Source organism: Phocoena sinus, chromosome 10 (assembly GCF_008692025.1).
Source record: "Phocoena sinus isolate mPhoSin1 chromosome 10, mPhoSin1.pri, whole genome shotgun sequence".
Classification (NCBI taxonomy): Eukaryota; Metazoa; Chordata; class Mammalia; order Artiodactyla; family Phocoenidae; genus Phocoena; species Phocoena sinus.
The window spans coordinates 61,018,310-61,044,204 of NC_045772.1; the positions used below are offsets into that span (position 1 = coordinate 61,018,310).

At 41.8% G+C, this 25,895-nt stretch overlaps 2 protein-coding genes across 5 annotated transcripts in view; one reads left to right on the top strand and one right to left on the bottom strand.

The window, feature by feature from the left end:
- Window positions 1-25,895, top strand: part of LOC116760294 (cyclic AMP-dependent transcription factor ATF-7) — an 89,643-nt gene that overhangs the window by 51,341 nt on the left and 12,407 nt on the right. For all 4 annotated transcript variants that reach the window (XM_032644958.1, XM_032644961.1, XM_032644959.1 and 1 more), the window contains exons 3-8: window positions 12,272-12,368; window positions 18,300-18,418; window positions 21,510-21,647; window positions 23,430-23,587; window positions 24,846-24,945; window positions 25,477-25,590. In XM_032644958.1, the coding sequence (XP_032500849.1) occupies window positions 12,272-12,368; window positions 18,300-18,418; window positions 21,510-21,647; window positions 23,430-23,587; window positions 24,846-24,945; window positions 25,477-25,590 (726 nt within the window). The remainder of the gene's footprint in view (window positions 1-12,271; window positions 12,369-18,299; window positions 18,419-21,509; window positions 21,648-23,429; window positions 23,588-24,845; window positions 24,946-25,476; window positions 25,591-25,895) is intronic.
- On the bottom strand, window positions 15,779-16,177 carry LOC116760427 (potassium voltage-gated channel subfamily E member 3-like). Its single transcript, XM_032645281.1, has one exon. The coding sequence runs from the start codon at window positions 16,175-16,177 to the stop codon at window positions 15,779-15,781; it is 399 nt and encodes a 132-aa protein (XP_032501172.1).

The window sequence follows — 25,895 nt, forward strand, 5'->3', positions numbered from 1 at the left end:
TTTGCAAGTCATATATTGGATACAGGATTAATACCCAGAATGTTTAGAGAATTTCTAAAACTCAGCAACAGCAAAAAAACAACCTGATAAAAAAATAGGCGAGGGACTTACCTGGTGGCGCAGTGGTTAAGAATCCGCCTGCCATGCAGCAGACATGGGTTTGAGCCCTGGTCCGGCAAGATCCCACATGCCATGGAGCAACTAAGCCCGTGCGCCACAACAACTGAGCCTGCATTCTAGAGCCCACGAGCCACAACTTCTGAGCCCACATGCCACAACTACTGAAGCCCACGCTCTACAACAAGAAAAGCCACTGCAATGAGAAGCCTGCACACTGCAATGAAGAGTAGCCCCTGCTTGACGCAACTAAAGAAAGCTCATGCACAGCAACGCAGACCCAACACAGCCATAAATAAATAAATAAATAAATAAATAATTTTTTAAAAAAATAGGCGAAAACGTTGAATAGACATTTCTCCAAAGAAGATATACGAGTAGCCAACCAGCACATGAAAAAATGCTCAATATCACTCATCATTAGGGAAATGCAAGTCAAAACTACAGTACTACTTCACACCCATTAGAATGGTTACTTAAAAAAAACAACAGATAATAACTAGTGTTGGCAAGAATATGGAGAAATTGGAACTCTTCTGCCCTGTTGGTGGGAATGTAAGATGGTACAGCCAATGAGGAAAACAGTATGACAGTTCCTCAAAAAATTAAAAATAGGGTTACTATATGATCCAGCAATTCCACTTTTGGGTATATACCCAAAAGAACTGAAAGCAGAGATATTTGTACAACTGTATTCATAGCATTATTCACAGTATCTAAACTGCAAAAGCAACCCAAGTGTCCATCTACTGATAAATGAACAAAAAAATGTGGAATATACATACAGTGGGCTATCATGCAGCCTTAAAAAGAAGGAAATTCTGCAATATGCTACAATGTGGAGGAACCTTGAAGATGTGCTGAGTGAAATAAGTCACAAAAAGACAAATACTGTATGATTTCACTCATATGAGGTGCTTAGAGTAGTCAGAATCATAAGGACAGAAAGTATAATGGTGGTGCCAGGGAATGGGGGGAGGGGAGAATGGGGCGTTATTGTCTAATGGGTATAGAGTTTCAGTTCTACAAAATAGAATTGGAGACTTCCCTGGTGGTGCAGTGGTTGAGAATCTGCCTGCCAATGCAGGGAACATGGGTTTGAGCCCTGGTCTGGCAAGATTCCATATGCCTCAGAGCAGCTAAACCCGTGTGCCACAACTATTGAGCCTACGCTTCAGAGCCTACGCTTTAGAGCCTGCAAGCCACAACTACTGAGCCCACGTGCCACAACTACTGAAGCCCACGCACCTAGAGCCCGTGCTCCGCAACAAGAGAAGCCACCGCAGTGAGAAGCCCACGCACCACAATGAAGAGTAGCCCCCGCTTGCCGCAACTAGAGAAAGCCCGCACGCAGCAATGAAGACCAACACAGCCAAAAAATAAATTAAAAAAAGAAAAAGAGTTATGGGGGATGGATGGTGGTGATGGTTGCCAACAATATGAATGTATTTAATACCACTGAACTGTACACTTAAAACGGTTTATATGGTAAATTTTGTGTTATGTATATTTTACCACAATAAAAAAATAAAAAGAGAGCAAGAGGAGGAGCAGAAAAGATTTATACTTACTGCTTTCCTGTGATACTAGGGAATCCCATGGAAGTTGAGATGACCAGGACTTTCTAAGTACATTGAAACCTAAAGTAAAATTATATTTTTCAATCCCATAATAAACAAGATTCATAAATAAAATAAAACTAAAATACCTATTTTTCCTCAGTTAAACTGACAAGAAATTATATTTGCCACCCTCTTTTCTACACTGCCCAATCCCTGGTTGGAGTTGGCCTGTATGACCTTTGGAGCCTGTTTCCTTTCTGCTGTGATTTATTAGGCAAAAGATACCACCCATGGGGCTCATGATTTTTCACATTTGTCATAAACAGGAGGAGGGAACAGGAACGAAAATAAAATGAGTGATTGGGTGTGGCTGAGTGTTTAAAACTTCTGCTACTTAGAGGAATAGTTGCATCATTGGTCTGTATGTTATGGAATAATGCATTAATGTTAATCCCAGATCCTAACAGTGAAAATCCAGCAATTCCGTGCTGACTGTGGGTTTGAATATCATTTTTCCACTCCCCAACCCCCAACTGGTTTGTTGATTTGATTGTAATATACCTTTTCCTCTTGTCAGATTCTCCAGGGTAAACTTTGTAAACAGAGGAATCCAGTTCTTGACATGGCTTGACTCCTGTGGGATGCTGATATTCTGCCCAGTAAAATTCAAGTAATTGAGATCCTAAAAGAAAATGCTTAAAAGGATGTGGTTAAAATTACCACTAGTGGTTTGGGGAGTGAAGAAAGAAAAGGTTGCTGTTGATGAATTGACATTTTTTGCACAGAGCATTTTAGTTGGTAATAAAGTTCAGCAATGGACTCAGATACCCAAAGAAAGTAAATTGACCCACAAGACATGGCACCAGTATCCTTTCATACAACAGCAGTATAACTCCAGTGTACTGAAAGTGTCCTAAGTGCCTTTCTGTAATAAAGGGAATCTGGTGTCTAACAAAACAGTGGGAAGGATACACTGATTCTCACTTATTTGCATGATGAAATATACTTTGGAAGTGGAGATGGAAAGGGATCAGATCATTCTGAAAGTGTGCCCTGTTAAAGGTCTTAGAATCTAAAGGTGATAAAGCTTTTCAACAGTTTTTCTCATACCACTATATAAAACTTGACCTAATCACTTAAAAAGGAATTTATTGAGCGCCTATTGTGTGCTCTCCACGGAGTTAAGCCCCAACATGGGGGTGGTGGGGAAGGTAAGGAATAAGTGTAGGGGAACTCCTTGGCGGTCCAGTGGTTAGGACTCGGCGGTATTACTGCCAGGGCCGGATTCAATCCCTGGTTGGGGAACTAAGATTACAAAAGCCACATGTCATGGCCATAAAAAAAAAAAAAAAAGTAAGTGTAGGATACATTTTTAACCCTCTGGTAGTTTATAGTTTAAAGGATAAAACTATATCCTTTATAGTGAGGCCATGTAGACTAGAATTCTAAATTATATGGTTCAGATTGTTCAGAGTACCATACAAGTTCAGAAAAGATAGACTACTGAAGATTAGAGAAGCTTTCAAAAAGCAATTGGATTTCAGCTGGACCTTGGAAAGTTGTAGTATTTGGATAAACTGAGGGGAGAGAGGAAGGCATGTCTGAGAATAGGGCGATTGTATGGAGGCACAAAATTGAAAACAGGTGGATTTTGCAGATCAGTAGAGACTGACCTGGATAGAAAGTGTTAGTGGAAAAATAGGAGAAAATAAAGTTATAAAAATACAAGAGGACCAGGGACTTCCCTGGTGGTGCAGTGGCTAAGAATCTACCTGCCAGTGCAGGGGACAGAGGTTCAAGCCCTGGTCTGGGAAGATCCCACATGCCACGGAGCAACTAAGCCTGTGCAGCACAACTACTGAGCCTGTGCTCTAGAGTCCACAAGCCACAACTACTGAGCCTGTGTGGTGCAACTACTGAAGCCCACACGCCTAGAGCCCGTGCTCTGCCACAGGAGAAGCCACTGCAATGAGAAGCCTGTGCACCTCATGAAAAGTAGCCCCCGCTCGCCACAACTACAGAAAGCCCGCACGCAGCAACGAAGACCCAACGCAGCCAAAAATAAATAAATAAAATACTAAATTATTTTTAAAAAATCATTTACAAAAAATACAAGAGGACCAGAAAACTAATAGATTTTACATTGCTTTAAAATCTCCTTTGGAAATGATTTCAGCGCCCCCACCCTCTGAGTCAAGAAATTCTTCCCAGTGATTTAAATCCCTTTTGCTGCCATTTTGATCTTTTCCTGTTGTCTTCATTTTTGAAATTCTATTTGTTTCTTATTCTAAGCTCCTCCCATTAGGGTATTCTTGGTCCCCACTGGGCCCAGCCTTTAGTTCCATAGGAAAGAGCTGGTGTTTACAATATCAACTGTCCTTTTGAATGTTGATGATGAAAATACTCCTGCCATTGTACACATGGATAAGAGTTTTATAAGTTGGGGATGCTTTGTAGCCCTTTAATGAGATATGCTAGTTGGCATTTATTCAACAGCTGTTTATTAAGCATCCACTATGTGCAGGTACTGTTCTGAGTGCTTGGAATACTTCCACGAGCAAACATATGAGGATTCTTGCCCTTGAGGGGCATATATTCTATCAGATGGCTTCTCTGCTAGACCAACTATCAAATAATGTCTCTCCTCTCAAAATTCCTTCTTTTTACAAGGGACTAATTTAGTCAGCTGCCAGAATCTTCTAAGACACTCAAACAGCCTTCCCCAAGCAGAAAATTCCTCAATCCACAGACAAAGAAATTTACCTTAGGTACAATTTGGTGGGTTTTTCCCCCTCCCTTTAGTTTATACTCCTTCATTCCCCTGACATTTTCTCTTAGAATATTTTGAGAAGAAGTTTCCTGTTCTTATTTTTCCTCTGTAAATTACCTTGCTCACACATGCAGCCTATGAGCTGCTGCTGCTGTGGTTGTATTTATTTGTTGAACAATCCTGTACTTTGAAATGATTCATTCAAGAGCCATGAAGCATTCAAAGCAGGATGTGTGACTCATTTTGTAAACAGCAGCATCTTGAAGTAGAAAGCAGGAGCCTAAGATTGACTAAGGTACAAACGAAAGTTATGTTGGATTGAGGTATGTGTATTTAGTCCCTTCCCTTCTCCCTTTCCCTGCTTTCCCAAATATAAATGATGCATTGGGAATAGAAGCTCTGCAGTGAGGGTGAGAAGCCTTATTAAGACTGTTGCTGATCTCCCAGTTTCTTCTTTCAGGATATGTGATCAGCTGAAGTGATTAAATAGTGTTCAAAAAAAGGTCAGCTATTCTTGCCACCCTACTCAGCACCAAGATCACTGTATTCTATAGCTTTCTACCTATAGTTCTCAGTTTTCTCCTGCTTTTTCAAACTATTTTCTTTCATCAGAATATGCCCAAGTATAGATACTGTAATAAAAGAAAGCTATTCTGTCCATGAAGCGCTGCCAAACCCACAAACTTTGGAGAAGAGAGTAGTTAGGTTTCAGCGTAAGTGACTTTCAGACTATCATAAATATAAATTCAGTTGCCTGATAGTTTAGGCATTCAGGGCTCATTTCCTAATAACTAAAGAGTTCTGATTTGTCTCCTTCCCCCAGCCTACTCTTCTAAAACAAGGAAAGTGACGTGAATTAATCATAGGTCAGGATATAAGAGCATTTTTAAATGTGAGACAAATCCACATGGAAACTGGAGCTGTGGTGGCCAAAAACAACATTTCAGGAATGAATTTGGCTAGGGGTTGAGTGCATACTGCACAGAAATTTCATTAGTCACAAAACTTTACCAAGGATTTACTTGAAACTACTACATTTCTGATGCCCATATGCTTGTGCTTGGCTCAGAGTCAAAAGACAAACATTTAGCTTTAGTTTGGCCTGAGCTCTCATTTGCCCTGAGCCTTCTCTTCAATTCTGTTTAGTGTTGCTGTTTCAGAAAGCTTCTGGGAGACTAGTCTTAACAGGATTAGTAAAAGAACTCTAAGCACTGACTTATTTAGAATTATTCTACAAAGAAAAACTAATTTTTACTACAATACCGGTCTGCCTTGAGATTTGAAAAGGGAAAGAGGAGAGAACTAACTGAATACATGCTGTATGCCAGGTACTAAGTGTTTTATATAATTATTTCATTTAAAAGCTTAAGAAAAGTGGGGTATGAGGGGGCCTTCTGGGGTGCCCGAAATATTTCATCTCTCGATCTGGGTTGTAATTACACCAGCATGTACTTATATAAAAATTCATTGAGCTGTATACTTGAGATTTTTTACAGTTTGTATACATTATACATCAACTTTTTAAAAATTAAAAAATTTAAGGCTTCAGGGACTTCCCTGGTGGTGCAGTGGTTAAGAATCCACCTGCCAATGCAAGGGACACGGGTTCGAGCCCTGGTCCGGGAAGATCACACATGCCGCAGAGCAACTAAGCCTGTGCAGCACAACTACTGAGCCTGCGCTCTAGAGCCCATGAGCCACAACTACTGAGCCCTCGTGCCACAACTACTGAAGCCCTCACGCCTCGAGCCCGTGCTCCGCAACAAGAGAAACCACTGCGGTGAGAGAAGCCCGCGCACGGCACGAAGAGTAGCCCCCGCTTGCCACAACTAGAGAAAGCCTGTACACAGCAACGAAGACCCAACACAGCCAAAAATAAATAAAAAAAATTTTTTTTTTAATTTAAGGCTTCATTCATTGACATGTATTCCTGATTTCCAGTTCACACCATGCTTGTTCTTCAAGCCATTCCTAACTTTACTTGGCTCTGCTTATTTTGTCAGTTTGCTAGTAGGTAGGATTCCAGTTTCTTTTCTTTTTTTCATTAATTTATTATTTATTTTGGCTGCGTTGGGTCTTCATTGCCACGCGCGGACTTTTCTCTCTGGTTGTGGCGAGCGGGGGCTACTCTTCATTGCGGTGTGTGTGCTTCTCATTGCGGTGGCATCTCTTGTTGTGAGCACGGGCTCTAGGCACGTGGACTTCAGTAGTTGTGGTGCACTGGCTCAGTAGTTGCAACCTGCGGGCTCTAGAGCACAGCCTCAGAAGTTGTGGCGCACAGGCTTAGTTGCTCTGCGGCATGTGGGATCTTCCTGGACCAAGGATCGAACCTGTGTCCCCTGCATTGGCAGGCAGACTCTTAACCACTGCACCACCAGGGAAGTCCCAGGGTTCCAGTTTCTCATCACAGCAGGATGGGTGAGAATGAAACTTCCTAGAAATGGAAACTTTTTATCAAAACTGTACTTTCACTGCCCATCCTAATACTAATACCACTTTTCAGATTGACTTCCTCATAGTCCTGATATTCCATTTTATGCTTCTTAACATTTCTTAAACTAAGAAAATTTCCTTTCTTGATTTTTTTTTTCCTCCACTGGGGAGTAAAATTCAGAAGTAACCAAAATTGTTTTGATTTGCCTTTTCTGTTATCTCCTTGCTACTAACAAGGCAGTGCATTAGAATTCCATTTAGTCTTTTCTCCCAATTACATACAGTACCTTCTGTCTCCATCTTCCTAATTTCCCTATCCTAGGTATTTGCAGATCAGTAGTACATCAGCCATTTTATGAAATGAGGTTGGGAGTTTTCTGCCTGTTTTTTTCCTTCCAAGTTTCAGATCCAAAAACATGTGTTGGCAGTTTGGCAAGAGAAACTAAAAAACAGCCCTTTTTTTGGTTTGTTTGTTTCTTTCTTTCCCTGTTATCTTGTAGCAGGGTTTCTCAGCAGAGACACAAATGACATTTTGGGTCAGATAATTTTTTGTTTTGGAGAGCTGGCCAGTGCACTATAGGATATATATCAGCATCCCAGGCCTCAACCCTCTAGAGTTCGGTAACATCCCCCAGGTTGTGACAAGCAAATATTTCTCCAAATATTGCCAAATGTCGGGGGCAGAGTTGCCCCTTGTTGAGAACCACTGCCATATAGTATAAACTGTATTTAGAAAAACTGTGTTTGTGGGGAAAAAATCAAGTTTGGGGAATTCCGTGGCGGTCCAGTGGTTAGGACTCCACACTTTCACTGCTGAAGGCCTGGGTTCAATCCCTGGTTGGGGAACTAAGATCCCACAAGCCACGTGGCATGGCCAAAAAAATAAATTAAAAAAAAAAAAGAATCAAGTTTGGCACATGATTAAAATTCCCATTAGATCTTTGAGCATGTTATCTAGGTCGGAGCTGTCCAAAAGAAATGTATTGCAAATCACGAAATGCAAGCTACGTATCTAATTTTAAATTTTCTAGTAGAAACATTAAAAATCAAAAATAAACAAGTGACATTAATTTTAATAATATATTTTATTTGACCCAGCGTATTCAAAATATTGTCATTTCAGCATATAATGAAAATAAAATTAATGAGATATTTTACATTCTCTTTTTCTTTTTTTGTACTAAATCTTTGACTTAGTACAGTACATCTCAGTTTAGACTAGCTACATTTCAAGCGCTCAGTAGCCACACGCGGCTAGTGGCTGCCGTATTGGATAGGGCAAATCTAAATCATCTTGGTCTAAAGATAGGGTACAAATTAGCACATAATACTTTCCCTCTCCCATTTATGCCAAGAAGCTGTCCTGATTCACTTACTTGAGCTAATAAGACTCTAAACTTTATTGTGTTGCTATTCAAATCTTCTCCCAAGGCATATAAAATGCCTTCCTGATCCACTGTAACTCAAATTCTTTAGCCCCCATTTTGAATAATATCAGCCCTCAGTTTTCTTGGAGATGGTGAATATCTACATGTTTATTGATAATTATCATTATTTACCCTACAACCACAGTGAATGTTCCCTAAATTGAGTGGCTCTTTGCCATAACCTTAGTCATAGGTAAGAGCAAAGAACAAAGGAAGACCCACGAAGGGTATTAACAAGTGGGAGAGCTAGATTTTTAAATGGGCAGTAATTCAAAAAGGAAATCCTTTTGGGAGCCCCTAATCTATTTTTTAATAAGGTCAAATTTTTATCACTTAATAATTTTAGATGTTTTAATTGAGAAATTGCTTTTAGAGGTATGGTTTCCTAAGCATGTGGTTCAAGATTGATCTAGAGAATTCTTGAGTTAACTCTTAAAACGAGAGAGAATATAAGGAACAATGAAAATCATAGCCAGAGTGACATTCACTTTGATTTAAAAAAAAAAAAACTTCAGTAAACTTTTATTCTCTCCCTCCTACTCTGGGCATACAAGAACTGTGTTAGAAATAGCAGGGAGAGATGACCAGAGCCGAGACCAGGCCAGTGCCCTGCTTCTTAAAATTCTGCCCTTTTGGCTCATCCTCTGAAGCATACTACCTGATTTAGTCAGGAGGGATTCTTAACTTTTGTGGTGTCATAACCCCCAATGGCAGTTTGGTGAGGCCTATGAACCCCTTCTCAGAATAATATTTTTAATTTTTTTTTTTTTTTTTTTTTTTTTTTTTTTGCGGTACATGGGCCTCTCACTGTTGTGGCCTCTCCCGCCGCGGAGCACAGGCTCCAGACGCGCAGGCCCAGCAGCCACGACCCACGGGCCCAGCCGCTGCGTGGCATGTGGGATCTTCCTGGACCGGGGCACGAACCCGTGTCCCCTGCATCGGCAGGCGGACTCTCAACCACTGCGCCACCAGGGAAGCCCCCAGAATAATATTTTTAAATCAATAAAATAAAAGACATAGGATTATAAAGGAAGCAATTATTTTGATATATAGTTATTAAAAATGTTTTTAAAATATTTGATAATGTAACATGTGCTTTTTTAAGCATAATGCTGTCTATAAGTTCTAGTGGTAGGTCTAGTGACTATCATAATTTTGAAGTAGTGATGAGTATAAAGGCTATTATTTTGAGATATCTACAATAACTATAATGTGATATGAAAATGTGTGCAATTTCTATTATGAATTAGGAATGCTAAATTTCAGTTAGAGTTTAGTGAAAATAAAGACGTGATTTTTTTTTTCTACCCACTTCACAGTTATCAAAACCCTCTGAGATGCTGATAGGTGGGAGATCCCTTCAGTCACCTTCAGTCCTCTTCATATCCCAGCTTTTGATTTGGAAAAAATAAAGAGCTCAAAGGGGAATAGGGCGGTGTAGAAGGGAGTGGGGGGTGTGCAGCAGAGAACTAGAGGACAAACAAGAACTAGAGGACAAACAAGAACTAGAGGACAAGCAAGTCAGGACTGTGCAGAGAAGTTGTAACAAGAAGCGGAGTTGCCTTTTAAAATATTAAACAGTCCTAACGAGAGCGAAACCTGGAGGTTTAAAATCTTTCTCCAAGGGACTTCCTTGGTGGCGCAGTGGTTAAGTATTCACCTGCCAATGCAGGGGACACAGGTTCGAGCCCTGGTCAGGGAAGATCCCACATGCCCGTGGAGCAACTAAGCCCGTGCACCACAACTACTGAGCCGGCGTGCCACAACTACTGAAGCCCGTGCTCCTAGAGCCCGTGCTCCACAAGAGAAGCCACTGCAATGAGTAGCCCCCGCTCACGCAACTAGAGAGAAAGCCCACGCGCAGCAACAAAGACCCAACGCAGCCAACAAAAATGAATAAATAAAATAAAATAAATTCTAAAATAAAATAAAATCGTCTTCCAAGCAGTTTTGGATAAGCTGTATTTCCAATAGTAGAAAAGGACTTTTTTGCATGAAAGTCATTCTTCTGTATTCTGGAACATTGTGCCAATTTTTTAAAGCTACCTACAGGAAATTTCCTTGAAGTTACTTATAAATGTATTTTTGAAAAAAGATGGTTATTACTATTACATTTTGAAAATGTATACCCGTCTTATCCACTATTCTTCCTATCCTTGTGAAATGATGGTTTTTTCCTCCTTTTTAGACTAGTTCTGCTCATCTCCTTTTACTGAATACCCGGCAATCCCAGACCCTCCACGGTGACTTGTTTAACCTAGAAATATACCCATGGTTAACAGACTGTTCCCCCCCTTTCCCACCCCCACCCTTCTTTCATTAGGAAAAATCTGTGACTGACAAAGTTGATATCTACGGTTCACCAGCGATAGAGAAAACTAAAGTTCTTGGCTAAATATCCCCACACTTTATTCGGTTTTGTCCTAGATCTATTGGAAACCACTAAGGCAGTGTTCTTTTGACTGTTGTACTTCTTGATTCTTCATATTTTAATTGAAATTTTCCTTCACCCTTCAGGCCTATAGGCCTAGCCTGGAAGGATTTTAGGTCTTAAGCTGGCTTTAGTTATGATAGGGCTCAGAGCAAATTTGGGAAAAGCTACTTATAGATAAAATAAAGGAATTTAAACAGTTCAGTGATGCTTTCTTGACTGGATAGGTGCTAGGATGGGGCCAACTCCTGTCTGGTTTGCAGTCAGGAAGAGCTGTGGATAGAGGGCTAAAGGTAGTTTTGGTGGGAAGTGTGTATCTATCTAACGAGGAAAGTGAAAAGAGAGGACTAACCAATCATTATTTTTAGAAACAAAAAGACAAATAGCACCATGTTTTGGAGCCTGGCTGGTGAAAGAGCTGTGGAAAACTGCAGCATCCAAGCTGTTACTGTGTTGCAGGCATGTTTTAATGAAGGAACTAGCCAGCCAGCCTCAGAGGAAATTTTGAGTGTATCATTGTTCTGAATTACTGCTGTTCATCTGTTCCCTTCACCTCCCCCTTCTGAAGAAGGGGTGGGAGCATAAATTATTGTCCAGTAACACTGTCTTACTTAGTCATAAACTGAAGCAGACCTAGCCTCACATTTTCATTGTCCTTTCACCCAAACCCTTAAATAAATAAAATCTCTATACCATCTCCTTTTTCCCTTCCCTCATCCTGGCCACAGGCTTCTCCCTACCCAAAAAAAATTTTTTGCTTGCATTTTTATTCTACCATTATATAGCCAACAACATTGCACTGGCCCCTTTATGGCTGATGGAGCCCAGGCGGCCTGCCCGATTAAGGGAGACAGCATTTGGCCAATGGGGCTGGTGTGTGCCATTACTGCTGGCTGTTGGGCCTCTGTCCTCTACAGCTCCATCCTGGCTCATTAAAACCCTGAGCCAAAGATCTGGGCAGACGCCTGCTGCAGCACTGTGGGGGCCAGGAAGTTAAATTGTTCTCCTAATCCTGCATAATTTATCTCCCTGTTAGCCCGCTCATAAACAGTCCAATTCAGCCCCACTGTGGAGAACTTCATTCTGAATTTCCTATTTTTCTGATGACCAACTAGTACCCAGCCTTTCCCTTCTCCTCTTTATTATTTTTATTAAAAATTATTTTCCCCTTGTTTGCTACGAGTTTGCCTTAATGTTTTTTTCATTTGGAACCTCCTTCCTGGATCCCACTTCACCAACAATCTGTCCATTTCTCTAGTTTGGACCTGATATTACAGAGCAGTTGGTGCTATGGTCTTCCCCTTACCCTCTCCTCCAAGATTTCTAGTGCTTTGTTTTCTCCTTCCCTATTTTCTCCTTTTTAATCCATCTTCTCTCCTTTTCCATCATTTCCATTTTTTCCTCCTTTCTATTCCTTCTCCAGTCCCTCTTTCCAAGGACCAACCTTGTTGCAGGATGTTTGGTAGGACATTTTGAAAAGGCACTGAATGGCTTATTTTTTTTTCACATCTCTGTTTCTGTTTCGTTTCAGAGATTTACAAATGAGGACCACCTGGCAGTTCATAAACACAAGCATGAGATGACATTGAAATTTGGCCCAGCCCGAACTGACTCAGTCATCATTGCAGGTATTTGCTGCCCCAGAAGCCATGTGCCTTGATATCACCAGACAGTTAAGATTAATACCAGGGACCAGATGTACTGGGAGCTGTACTCCCCTTCTCCCATTAAGAGCCCTTATGTGATCTGCATTTAATCAGGAAAGAGGAACACTAAAAGCTCCCAAGTTTCTATTGTGTCCTCCACTCTCAGTTTTTAATACGATTGGGTTCTGTGGTTTTCGAGGTGGGTGTGTTGAGGTTTTGTTGTAGCTTTCTTTCAGTCTGTTCCCTCCTTGCCTTCTTTTTATTAGGACTTTGGAAGATTTACAGACAAAAGACGCCTTTGACATTTCTCCCTACCCACAGTGAAGGGGTGAACAAAAGAAAGCAAGAGAGCCGACCTAGCCTGGCTACTTCTCTTCCACTGGGTGTCAGTGTCGTCTTCCCCCCACCCCCTGTAGGCAGATTGTCAGTTTGTAAATTCAACTTCCCTTTATGAACCCAGACACCATTGAGGACAAACAAGACACTTAGTCAGTGGGACTTTTCTAGGCCGATTTGGGTGACCTGGAACCTCTCACTGGTTTTTTTGGATATTGTTTTGCTTACCTATGCCATTCTCAAGGGAGCATTCTCAGCAACTGCTCTCAAACCGTGCAGCAGCTCTGTTGTGCCATTTTCAGCTAGACAAACAGACAAACCAAAATGGGCTTTTTCTTTTGATACCATGAGAGGTTCTGATTTAACCTGAGTTAAAGCAAGCTTACCCCAATGTTTAACCAATGGGGGATTTAGTTGGTGATTACTCTATTATATCAGTTAATAACTCAGGTAAGGCACAATTTCTCTAAGTACTACTAGCCAAAATGCTGCCTGAGACACAGAGAAGGAAAGAGAGGACCTCCTACCATACTTCTGTACATGAAGAAAGGGGCTTGCACTACAGATCTCCTGTTCCTTATTAATTCAGCAAGGATTTGTTGAGTATCTACTGTTTGCACCAGGCACTTTGCTTGAGTTGGGGACATTGTCATTGATGATCCTTAAAAAAGCCTGGGGGAGGTCCTTGGAAAGAGTGGAGAGGACGTAAACATATATGTAGGCAACACATACTTAAGTTTATTGTCAGGGCATGTATATATGAAAAAAATTTTTAGTATTTGTAGTCAAGTATAAGTGAATAATACAAACAATATCAATACTAAGAATTATTAAGTGAAATTGACTGGAGAAGTTTATGAAAGAGTTAAATTTGGGTCAAAGTTATCAAGTTGGAGAGGTTATTCCAAATGCCTGGAAAGGCCTATGCCGCCCTCCAGCAGTGGGGAGAGAAATTGATACAGGACAATCCCAAGGAGATAAAATGTTTTCCTGTTATTCTTCGCATTCTGTTTTGGAGTGTTCGCCCCATTGCACACTTCAGCTATCCTATCTAGTCTGGTGATTCTCGTATCTCTAAATTAAGACCTGGTTATCTCACATGTATTTCAACACCTTATTGAACACTTACTTGGCTGTCTTTCTGTCATTCAAGTCTTCATGTCAATGGCTGTCAATTAGGGAACTCCTTGTCCCCTAAACCAACGGTCCCCAACCTTTTTGGCACCAGGAACCGGTTTCATGGAAGACAGTTTTTCCTAGGACCGCGGGCAGGGTGGGAGTGGGGGGGTAGGGGTAGGGTTCAGGGGGTGATGGGAGCGATGGGGGGCAGCAGATAAAGCTTTGCTCGGCTCACCTGCCGCTCACCTCCTGCTGTGCGGCCCAGCTCCTAACAGGCTGCGAACTGGTAACGGCCCGCCCACAGGTTGGGGACCCCTGCCCTAAACCAATTCCTCTCCTTTGTTATTCACTGATAGCAGTACTATCAAAATCTTGAGTTGTTTTATTCTTTCTTCAAATTCTGACTGTTCTGTTCTTTTCTGTTTTTCCTGCCATCCACTGTCACTGTGCTTGAATTCCTCCATAGTCTCCTAGCTGGTCTCCTTGACTCGTCTCTCATTCTAATCCACCTTTCATTCTGTCAAAAAGCCAGACTTCCTGAAATTCTTCTCTGCTCAAAATCTGTCATTATCTTCCTGTTTTCTCTTACTTTAAGGCTATTTATATTTGGCTTTTCAGGCTTTCTATAACCTAGCCCCATGGTGTCCACCCAACTTTATTTTATTTATTTTTAAGTGTCTAGCCAGTTTATACACCACACTGGTAGTAGAATCAGGGCTGGTTCTCTTTCCACTGAATCAGGTACCTGCCTCTTTTAATATGATAATCTTCTAGGTGTGATAATAATCTTCTAGAAGTAGATTTCAACTTGATATCAGAAAATTTCTCACAGAATTCATTCAAAATGTTAGAGGCTGCCTTAGAGATAGTGAAGTCCCCAGGACTGGAGATGGGGCTGGGAAGGGCACTGGGACATGGCTGGAGGGGCACAGGAACCATGGAGCTAATGAGGCTTAACAGTCAGGGCCCTGTACTCACATGGTTCCTCCTTAAGATCTTAGGAGGGGCCCTAACAATGTATTAACATGGTGATATGTTTTTGTAGTACTTGCAAAAATAAGATATTTTAAAATTCTTTTTCTTAAGGAGGGCCCCCCAGAATTATATAAGTTTCAGGCCTAGATCCACTCCTAGGTAGCACAGAGTTTTGCAAAGCACTAGGCAAGGAGACCAGAGAACCTGGGTTCCAGTCATGGCACTGCTTTGGCCCAAATGGGCAGAATGGCACTTGCTCTGCTTCCTTCACAGGGAGTAAAAATCACAAATGTTAAATGGGCTGAAAAACATAAAATGTGAAAAAATATAAGTAAGTAACATAACTTAGATTTCCTGTCTGTGTTACGGGATAATCATCGCTGTTTCTCAGGTTATTGAAGATAACACATCAAAAAATGTGTCCTCAGGGCATTTTTCTGTCTCATTTCCCTCTGCTACAACTTCCTCTAACCCCTAGCCCCCAACACTACAGCCACTAGAACACTCATTTGTCATCATCTGTTGCCACTTTTTTATATATATATATATATATATATATATATATATATATATATATATATATAATTTTTTTTTTTTTTGGCCACACTGCATGGCTTGTGGGATTTCAGTTCCCCAACCAGGGATTGAACCCAGGCCCTTGGCAGTGAGAGCGCAGAGTCCTAACCACTGGACCGCCAGGGAGTTCGTGCCACTTTTATATATTTGTTCATAGGGCTCCCACTGTCTGTAAAGTCATTTTGCTGGAAAAAATCCTTATCAACAAGGCCTAGTTCTGCCAGATCCTCTCCTCCTACCCCAGAAATGACCTCCCTTAGCACTGTTTCTTGTTGATCTTACAGACTAGGACTCTGAGGCCTGATGTAACACATAGCTGAGTTCTGGGGGCCCCACAAGATAATCCTCAGGAATCTTGATTTTCCGCCATCCCCGGGCTCTTAGCATCAGAGCATAGACACCTGGTTCTTGATGTATACATGATAGGGGTCACTGTGCTTATCCACTTTGCGGGAGCGGGTGTATCCCAGGATGAGGCTGCCCACAGTGGCAGCAAATAGGAACATGATGAAGAGAATGTACCTGTAGGAGTTGTCATCGCGGCCAGGTAGGGTGGCCTGCCTCTCCTCAGTCAGGTTGTCTGACCCTGGCCAGCAGAGCAAGTTGCTGTGAAGAGTGGCATTTAGAGCCTTCAGCACAGCGTGCAGGCTCTCATACCAGGTCTCAGTCCCATGTGGTGGTCTCCATAGCAACAGGGATTCAGGTGGGGGAAGAATCGGAGGATGCTCTCCTTCAGAAGCCTTCCTTGTCTCTCGTCCTCTCTGATCAACCCTAACTCTCTCCATTTAGGGGTACCATTCTGTAGTCCTGCCGGTCGGCAAGGCTCCTGGGGGCGCCGTCTGTTCATTGGACACCTCGTCCTGGGCTCATGGGTGCCCCACACTGCACCCCAAGGCACTCCACCAGCCCCTCTGCTCGGAGCCTGCGGTCAGCACCTCCTGCGCCCCCTCCACTATGCGCCCCACCCAACTTTAGATGCAACTTACATCCCTAACGGGATGTAAGTTGACATAGACATACCTTTTTCTCCTCATCTATATATTGGTGCCCATACCCTGCCTCTCTCTGTGCCTTCACCTGACTTACTCCTCTTATCTTCCTAATCTCCTCTCTTCTCTACCATCTGAAGCCATTCTTTAGAGGCCCAGCTCAAGTCCCGCTTCTTGAAACCTTTCCTAACTGCTGTCATTAATTTGTCTTTATTTAGTTTCTATAACAATTTTTTTCTCTACTGTACATGGCACCTATTTTTTTGTATACTATGATACTATATATATAAATTGATTTCCTCAACTAAAAAACATACTCTTAGTTCTCTATGGCAAGAACCGTGTCTTATATTTGGCCCAGACTCCTATACTCCTATCTCCCCCTCCCCCAAATATACACACAAGTGTATGCTTATAGCACCAAAACACAGAATGTATTCAGTAAACACCTGTTGATTTCTTTGGAATCATCAGAGCAGGCTAAGGGTTTTCTTACACATTTTCTGGCTGTTTGGCTGTTTGTTCATGAATGGGAAAAGTTTATATGAGCCTCAGACCAGAGATCCAAAAGGCCCTCTTCTGCCATAGCCATGCCCTTAGCTGCCCCGTCCTGTTCCACTTGAGTCGTGACTTTTTCATGTGCCCTTACCTGAAGTACTCTCTAAGCATAAGGGAATATTACCTCCACTCACCCAGAGATGGAGGGAAAGTGGCTTTATCGTTGGCCAACCAAAGCTGCCAGAGAACCTTTTAAAACTATTTTGGGAGGTAGTGGTAATTTTTCCAAACATTCTTCTGATTCAGAAGAGGTTTTGTTTAAATAAAAAAAAAATTATGTTGTTTCCATGGAAAATCCCACTGGACTATTCCCAGTTGATCATGCTAGAAGGAGCGATTTTAGCCCCAGGTCTCACTCCTTAAAATATCATTTAAACATTGTTCTATCCCTATCATTCAATTCAGTGGTTTGGAGTATGAGATGAATCCCTGAGGTGATTAGTATGTCAAGGAAAACTATCATAATAGAGTTAGGACCAGGGAACAAGATTCAACTGACCTAAGAGAGAAGAACTAGAAAAACTGGGTGGGGAGAGAGAAGCTCAAATCTAAAATTCAGGTCGCTTAAAAAGTTCCCATGGCTTACGAAGAGACTTCCTCTTCCCCAGGGCAGAGGCACTGTGCTGAGGAAAGATTTGTGCAGCCTCTGAGAGGATATTTTGGCTGGCAAACCTAAATCCAAATATCCTGGTTTCTCGAATTTGCTCTCAGGCCCAGGTCTCTATGAAATGAGCTCTATTGTTTGCAGTTTCCTTTTCTAGCTCATGATCTTGCTGTCTTGTTCCCCAGACCCTAGATTTGCCTGGAATGCCTTCAGAAGGTAATAGACCCTTACCTCAGTGACAACTGAAAGACAAGGCACCATTTCTTACTTGGTAGCTTTAGCAAGTAGACTCAACCATCTGATCCTCAGTTTCTTCTCCTCATCAGATTTTAACGTCCATCTGCGTATACCTACTCACTTCAGACCTAGCAGGGAGTAAGTGTAAAGAGAAAATGTCACTTAACTGTACTTGATTTTCCTATCTAGAGGTTTCACAGACTCCACCTGGGTGGGCGGTTTTGTTTTGTTTGAGGGTGAGGGCGCTGAAACCAGCCCCTGGGAGAAAGGTGGTTACATAGATAGTCACACAAAAACATTGTTCTGACTTCCCTCTGCTGGCCTTGAGGCAACACAGCACAGACACCCTCTAGTGGTCTAACACCAGTCTTTACTTACTAGAGCTCAATTAAAGCCAATTTTCCTGAACACAGAGATTCACTCCAAATAGAAGAATAAAAATGTGTTCTCTGTGTGCTCTCAAGTTTTAATTTCAGGTCAAAACTAAAATAGAGGTTCCTTTTCTTTTCATGTCTACAGATCAAACTCCTACTCCGACTAGATTCCTGAAGAACTGTGAAGAGGTGGGGCTCTTCAATGAACTAGCTAGCTCCTTTGAACATGAATTCAAGAAAGCTGCAGATGACGATGAAAAAAAGGCAAGAGATGGGACTTTTGCTGAAAAACTGGTAGTGTTCAGATCTAGGCAACTTTCATTGTGTCCTGGGATAATTAATAATTAAGCAAATTAATAATTAATTAGCTTAATTGGTTAAAGCACAAAATTATGGGCTTGGTTCTGTAGAACCAGATAGTACTCACAGATCCTAGTCAGCCATTCAGGTCTTTGGGTGGTCCAGATGATGGATCAGCACAAGTGTTGGGTCTTCATCAAAAATCAGTCTTCTTGCCCTTCCAGTGGAGCATTTTCAGTAATCTGTTTTTTAATTATTTTTGTTCTGAATATGTTGAAGATGTTAAAAAAGATTATAAATTACTCAGATTTTGTTAGATAACATCTTTTTTGCTAAATCCCACTCTTTTCTGAGCTAATCAGACTTGTCACCTGGACTGTTTTATTCAATCAGCTAATCAATAAACATTTATTGAATTTCAACTCTTCTTTGTTTCAGTGTATATCACTCTTACCTTCAAGCAGCTCTCTAGTAATATTCAAGACATAAAGCTTAAGGAAGGATGTTCTTAAAGCCTTTCAAAGGAGATCAACAAGGATGGTGAAAGAACTAGAAATTAGGTCACTTTGGGAACATTTAAAGAAACTGAGGACATTTTGCTTGGAAAAGAAATTTTATTGGAACAAAATTGCAGTCTTCAAACATTGCTAGTTGAAGAGCTTTCCTGTAAAAGAGGGGTTAAACTTAATATTCTCTGTGCCCCAGGGGTAGAAATAGGACCAGGATAGGAAGCTATAACAAAGTGTGCTCAATTATGTGTAGGCCACTTAGTATAGATATTGTAGAGAGGATTAAAATATTGGAATCACTTCAGATTCTGAGGTGCTGTGATTCTGATTTTAACCTTTATATTCAAGATCCCTAGAGAATCCTTTAGTGTGGAAGATCAGAGGAAATAGTTCAAGAAGCAGAGTCAAAGAAAAATAATACCCATGGAATAAGGGGTTTTGGGAAAAAGGAAATTGAGAAGGTCAAAGTTTACTCTACTTTAGAATTAAAATTCTGGGTTATTAGTCACTACGTAAAATCATGTTTGTGTTCCATAATAATTCAGAAAAAAATTCCAGTATATCTCAAAACATATATACATTAACACGTGTACCTCCCATAATTGCGTGGTACAGTGAGGCATGGAATCCCATGAGAATATAGGAAAGCCAAGACATAAGAAAAAATTTCCAGGAGGAGCTCTTTCCCTCTTAAGAGGGAGATAGCAGGTAAATCAAGAGAGTTTGTGCATGATTTTTTCATCCATCTTAAATTATAAGAACGAAGTTTTCTTATCACTGGGGGTCTTTCCAAGTTCCGTAGCTTTTCTGTGATCTCCATTTCATGCTGTGTCTCCCGCAAACTAAAAGAAAGTGGGGAAACGGTGGCATATATTTGTAGTTCTTTCAAACAGCAGAACTAGCCACAGTCTGCTTGTCGTTCTTTTTCTTCAGAGACCCAGGTCCCTCATCAATCAGTTGCTTCAACCTATGTGGTATAATTTTATTTTACAGTTTCCTTACCTCATCCCCCCTGTCATTTCTCCCTCCCCCCAAACAAAGAAATCAGTCAAATTGTTTCCACCAGGATGTGAAGGATTTTAAACCAAACTCATTATAGGCAAATTCAAGAAAATTAACCTCCTTTTAAGGCTCCAGGTCTTTTCCACTTCCATTTTAGCTCACTTGACACAGGAAGCCATTCATAGTTAGGCCTCTACTTATTGGGCATCTCTCAGTGTTTCTCCCTGCTGGGTCAGGGGTGGTCTTCGCGTCTACTTGATGAGAAGCACAGGCTCAGTGGAAAATTGTCTCCAGGAGTGTTTAATGAGCCCCAAACTTTTCTGAACCACAGCTTTTCTAGGAGATTCCTCTAGCAGATTTTAAACTTGTGATTGTATTCACTTAGAGGCCTCTCCTTCCTACAGCCCTCTGACTTCAGAGATCTGAGAATTAGCCCAACTGGACCTGACATCTGTGTAGAAAAAATGAGGGCAGAAATGAAACCATCTTTGCTGTTGCTCATCCTTATCAGATTGGAGAGAAAGAACCATTACCACTACATTACCATGTAGTAGACACTAGATTATCTTCAGTTTGCTCAAATACCAATATTTCTAGTGATTAAGATAGCAAGGGATAAATTAAAAACAAGCTCCTCTTTCATCAGGAAACCTAGGATATGGGAAGAATAGAACAAAGGACGCACTTTGTCATGAAACTGAACTGCAGTGCCAGCTCTCCTATTGTGGCGCAGTATCAGGGTCATCTCAGATGGTTTATTGTTCTCTTCAAAGCCACTTATGGCTCCACAGTTCTGTGAGTTGATTGCACTACTGCCAGAAAAGTACTCTTTCCCTTCTGGTTTTCTCCAGTCGTGCTCCTAGAACCAAGTTCTAATTTCTTTCACTGATGAAATGACCAGCCTTTCCTTTCTTTGTTATCCCAAAACCCTAACTTCTAGCCTCTAGCACCAGATTTTGGGGTGAGAACACCATCAAGCATGGGGAGTTCCCCAGAAAAGATATTTCCTGTCTTGTTGACAGTACTTTAATAGCCAGTTTGATTTGGTTTGCTTTTGATAATTGGGTAACCTAGTCATTCTGATCGGCAGAAACAATTGTTCACAGCTCGCTAGTAGCCAATGGAGCTGGTTGCGAATAGGAAGGCACTGGATTCAGGAATCGTGCTTTCCTGAAAAATAATATAGTCATTGTATTTGCATGGATAAATGACATCTTTTTTTATTTTCTCCTTTCAGGGCCTTTATAAGCATTTTACGGTTGCTTTTTTTTTTCCCTTTCGGAATTTTTATAAGTGTTCACCCGTGGCGAGGCAGATACAGCTTCCTTTTATAGGAGGGAAACAGAAGCCCTGAGAAGTTAAAGGATTCAGCCAGAGTTGTACATAAAACCTGGGCTCCACATTTCTTTGACTTTCAGTTTGGTGCTTTGACCAAGGACTGAACTTCTTAGAAGTATATTCCCTCATCTTTTAACTGGGAAGATGTAGCTTTAACTTGCAGGGAATCATGAGGTTGAACTATGCTCATTTCTCTCTTTTAACAGGCTGCTTCTGGGCCCCTTGACATGTCTCTGCCTTCTACACCAGACATCAAAATCAAAGAAGAAGAGCCAGTGGAGGTAGACTCATCCCCACCTGACAGTCCTGCCTCTAGCCCCTGCTCCCCACCACTCAGGGAGAAGGTAAAACTCTACCAAGAGTCATCTCAAACGTTAATTGATAGATGAAGTTTTGATGCGTTTGTTGTATAAATATTGTGTGATACAGGAGGATTGATTGTATATATATATTTTTTTTTTTTTTTTTTTTTTTTTTTGCGGTACGCGGGCCTCCCACTGCTGTGACCTCTCCCGTTGCGGAGCACGGGCTCCGGACACGCAGGCTCAGCGGCCATGGCTCACAGGCCCAGCCGCTCCGCAGCATGTGGGATCTTCCCGGACCGGGGCACGAACCTGTGTCCCCTGCATCGGCAGGTGGACTGTCAACCACTGCGCCACCAGGGAAGCCCAATTATATTTAAATAAATGTTAATTGTTTAGAAGATTTATATAAATTACACCTATTCTCTGACCCAGCAACTCCACTTCTAAGTCTGTATGGAAGAGAAATTAGTGCATATGTCCACCAAAAGAAGTATATAAGAAAGTTCATAGCAGTTGTATTCGTAATAGTCAAAAAACTGGAAGCAGTCCAAATGTCCATCAACAAGACTTGTTACATATATAGAAAATCATTTAGTTTTATTTTATCCTTTAGATTAACGTACTTTATGTATGTTGTACTACTTCAATTGGTAAGTGGAAAAGAAAAATCACATTATTCATAAATTGAACATTAAACAATTTAGAAAAAAAGTCTTCCCAGAGGGAAGTTTTCTAGTGATTCAAAGGGAGTATCTATCAGGATTCTGATTATTATTTTTTTAAAGGAAACTTTTTGTGAAGTATTTTTAATTTATTGAAATATCACACACATACAGAAAAGCACCTAAATTGTAAGTATACAGCTTACTGAATTTTCACAAAGTTTACAGCTTATGTAACCAATACCTTGATAATTTCATCATAACCTCAGAAGGCCCATCATACCTCCTTCCAGTCTCTACTGTGCTACCAGTGGTTATTAATTTTAATATCCACTGTGGATAGAGCATCTGTACCTCATCTTACCTCCCTCCAAAACTGGTTTGCTAACATCTCAAAACTACCCTCTCCATAAACATTACAACTGTATCCCCCCTCCTCTTTTCATCAGCAGCCAGGTCCTACAGGCTGTTTAGAGATGTTTTCAGGGCCACTGTAGCCACTGGCAGTCTAAGGTCCTTACAACTTAACAATGGGAAGCAGTTTGTTTTATCACAATATGATCATTATTCGAACTTCCGTAGCCCTTTTCTTAAGGGGTCTATAGGAGACGTTGGGTTAAGACCAATTGGGTTGCCTTATCACCAGTCTTACACCTGTCTTTTCCCATTAGAGATCAGTGGACACTTGAGCATCAAGTTTAGAATGAGAGTATCTAGATCATGAAAAATTATAACACTCCTGGGACTTCCCGGACGGTCCAGTGTTTAAGACTCCACGCTTCCACTGCAGATCCCTGGTTGGGGAACTAAGATCGCACATGCTGCACGGCATGGTCCCCTGCCAAAAAAAATTATAACACTCCTTAGAATTTATATGGTACTCTAGTGCTTCTACAGAAATTTCAAGTGATCTGCCAACTGTCATCTCACTCATATAGCCATCATCCCTGAAAGGGAGATAGCCAAAAGGTCTTAACTCAGCATTCCTACTGAATGGGTGTGAGGTATGGGTCCATGATCATGATGGAATCAGGTCATGATTTACATGAGTAGTCCAAGTGCTCTTTCCAATTAATTTATACTAGATTTTACCAGCTATGTATTTCCCTATAAGCAGTCCCTTAAAGCATTTTGTGATCTGTTGGTGTCTTCTCCCCAGGATGTTGCCCCAAAGCCTGTTGTGATCTCTACGCCCACACCTACCATCGTACGCCCTGGCTCCCTGCCTCTCCACTTGGGCTATGATCCACTTCACCCAACCCTTCCTTCCCCAACCTCCGTCATCACACAGGCTCCACCATCCAACAGGCAACTGGGGTAAGTAAAGAGAGCAGGGAGAAACAGTGAAGCCTGGATGTCTTTCCTCTGTGTGAAATTATTTGATTAAATAGAGACTGTTTCTGAATACTCAAGGAAAACAAGTCACTGAGATTGTCTCTCAACATAAATTTTTCACCCCATAAACAGAATCTTCTTTACCTTTTTAGTAGACAAGCAAGAATTTATTTGGGGGTGTACTGCCTTAATTTGGAGGTTTAATACTTCTTCGATCTAAAAGAAGAATCCTTAGAACTTTAGGAAGTTCATTATAGTGGTGGAGGTCACACAGGGAAGTATATATTTAGTTCTTGGCTTCAATCATATGGATGTTTATGGAGGCACTACTGAATGAGGCACTGAAACCCATTAAGTCATCTTTTTTTTTTTTTTTTTTTTTTTTTTGCTGTACGCGGGCCTCTCACTGCTGCAGCCTCTCCCGTTGCAGAGCACAGGCTCTGGACGCACAGGCTCAGCGGCCATGGCTCACGGGCCCAGCCGCTCTGCAGCATGTGGGATCTTCCCGGACCGGGGCACGAACCCGTGTGCCCTGCATTGGCAGGCGGACTCTCAACCACTGTGCCTCCAGGGAAGCCCAAGTCATCCTTTTTAAGTCTGGTTGTTCCCCTCAGTCCCAGTTAGGGTTCTTGGTCTTTGCTATTCCTAATTTTGTCTTCACTCCCAGCATGGCCCATACAGATTTCCTAGTGGGATGACTTAAGATCCTGTCCCCAGGTACCCATGGGTTAAGAGGTTGTTGTCTGGCTTCAGCCTCTTAAAGTTTATTGTTCTCTAGACCCACTAAGAAAAATACAAAGGGATGGCTTCTTTCTTAGACAGAGTAGAGCAAAATGTGGAAAGGAACAGGAGGAACTTCCTCAGATTTGGCTATCATATGACATAATTCAGCTTTGCAAAATGGCAGCTTTGGTTGAAGTATTCGTTGCCTAAGGCAAGACAGAATTTATACACGCCAGTGGTAGGGATGTTTATTTAATTGTTCTAAACTCTTAATAGGATTAGCTTCCCACCCACTTGAATTCAGTGGTGCATTTAATTTGCAAGGTGTAAAGATCTTGCGATTTCTCTCCATCTATAAGGTAAGGTAAGTAGCATTCCCTGCTTTATCCACCTTCATGAGGGTGCCAAGATTTTACAACGCTACTAGAAAAGACTGGGAAATCTGCTGTAATTATAGGAGGAGGATCATTGGCAAAAGGGTGTGTATTATGAGCATTTCTCTTCATATTTCCTCTAGGTCTCCCACTGGCTCCCTCCCTCTCGTCATGCATCTTGCTAACGGACAGACCATGCCTGTGCTGCCAGGGCCTCCGGTACAGATGCCTTCTGTTATATCGGTGAGCTCTGAAGTTGGGGCAGCCAACCCTACCAAGACATTAACCCCTCCCTTCCACCTGAATGCTCATAGACACACATGAGCCCCAGGGAAACGTGGGCTCTCATCTGTAGTAGTTGAACATGGCAGCCTGCCCGTACTCTTCACTAACCTCTGCCAATCCAGCGCTAGGGAACACTAGACAAAGGCTCATCTGGACAATTGGCTCCTGGTCCAAGAATTGATTTTGCCAGCCTGCTGATTGGTTGATTTCACTTGGCACTAAGTACCTCACAAATTGCCCACCACTTTCCTCAAGATACAGCCTCAGCCTTCCCCATAGAAATTGTCATAGCACTGGAGGATTAGGTCCCCTATCCTGTGGTGCCCCATGGGGCATGGTATTTCCCAGGCTGTTTCTGCATGCCCTATGCGCAGGTTGCATAGAACAGGCCCTAATGTGCCAATCTCAAAAGCACTTCATTTGGGGAAGCTGTTGCCCCACTAATAGCATTATGTTCCCTTCTGGTTTTTCTTCCTTCTCTTGATCCAGCTGGCCAGACCTGTGTCTATGGTGCCCAACATTCCTGGTATCCCTGGCCCACCAGTTAACAGCAGTGGTTCCATTTCTCCCTCTGGCCACCCTATGCCATCAGAAGCCAAGATGGTGAGTACATCCCAGCCCGGGGCAACGCTGGCCCTTCTGAAAGAAGTGGTATCTTCTGGGGCTTGCAGAGCTAAAGACCTACCCAGTTGTGGGGTCTGGAGAAGAAAAGACCCTGATTCATGACTCCTATCTCTTCCACCTTTAGAGACTGGTACATAGACCATGGCAGTGAAAAGAAGCAGCACAGATTGTTTGGAATGGAACTCTTGCTGTTTCAGTTCCAGGGTGACAGATGGAGGGGTGGATGAGTGGGCAGGAGAGCTGGCCAGGAGGTGAATAACTGCGTAATAACCAGCCCCTGGCCA

What these genes read in the sequence shown, in the direction of transcription:
- LOC116760427 (XM_032645281.1), bottom strand. Translation starts at nt 16,177, where the DNA reads ATGGAGAGAGTTAGGGTTGATCAGAGAGGACGAGAGACAAGGAAGGCT.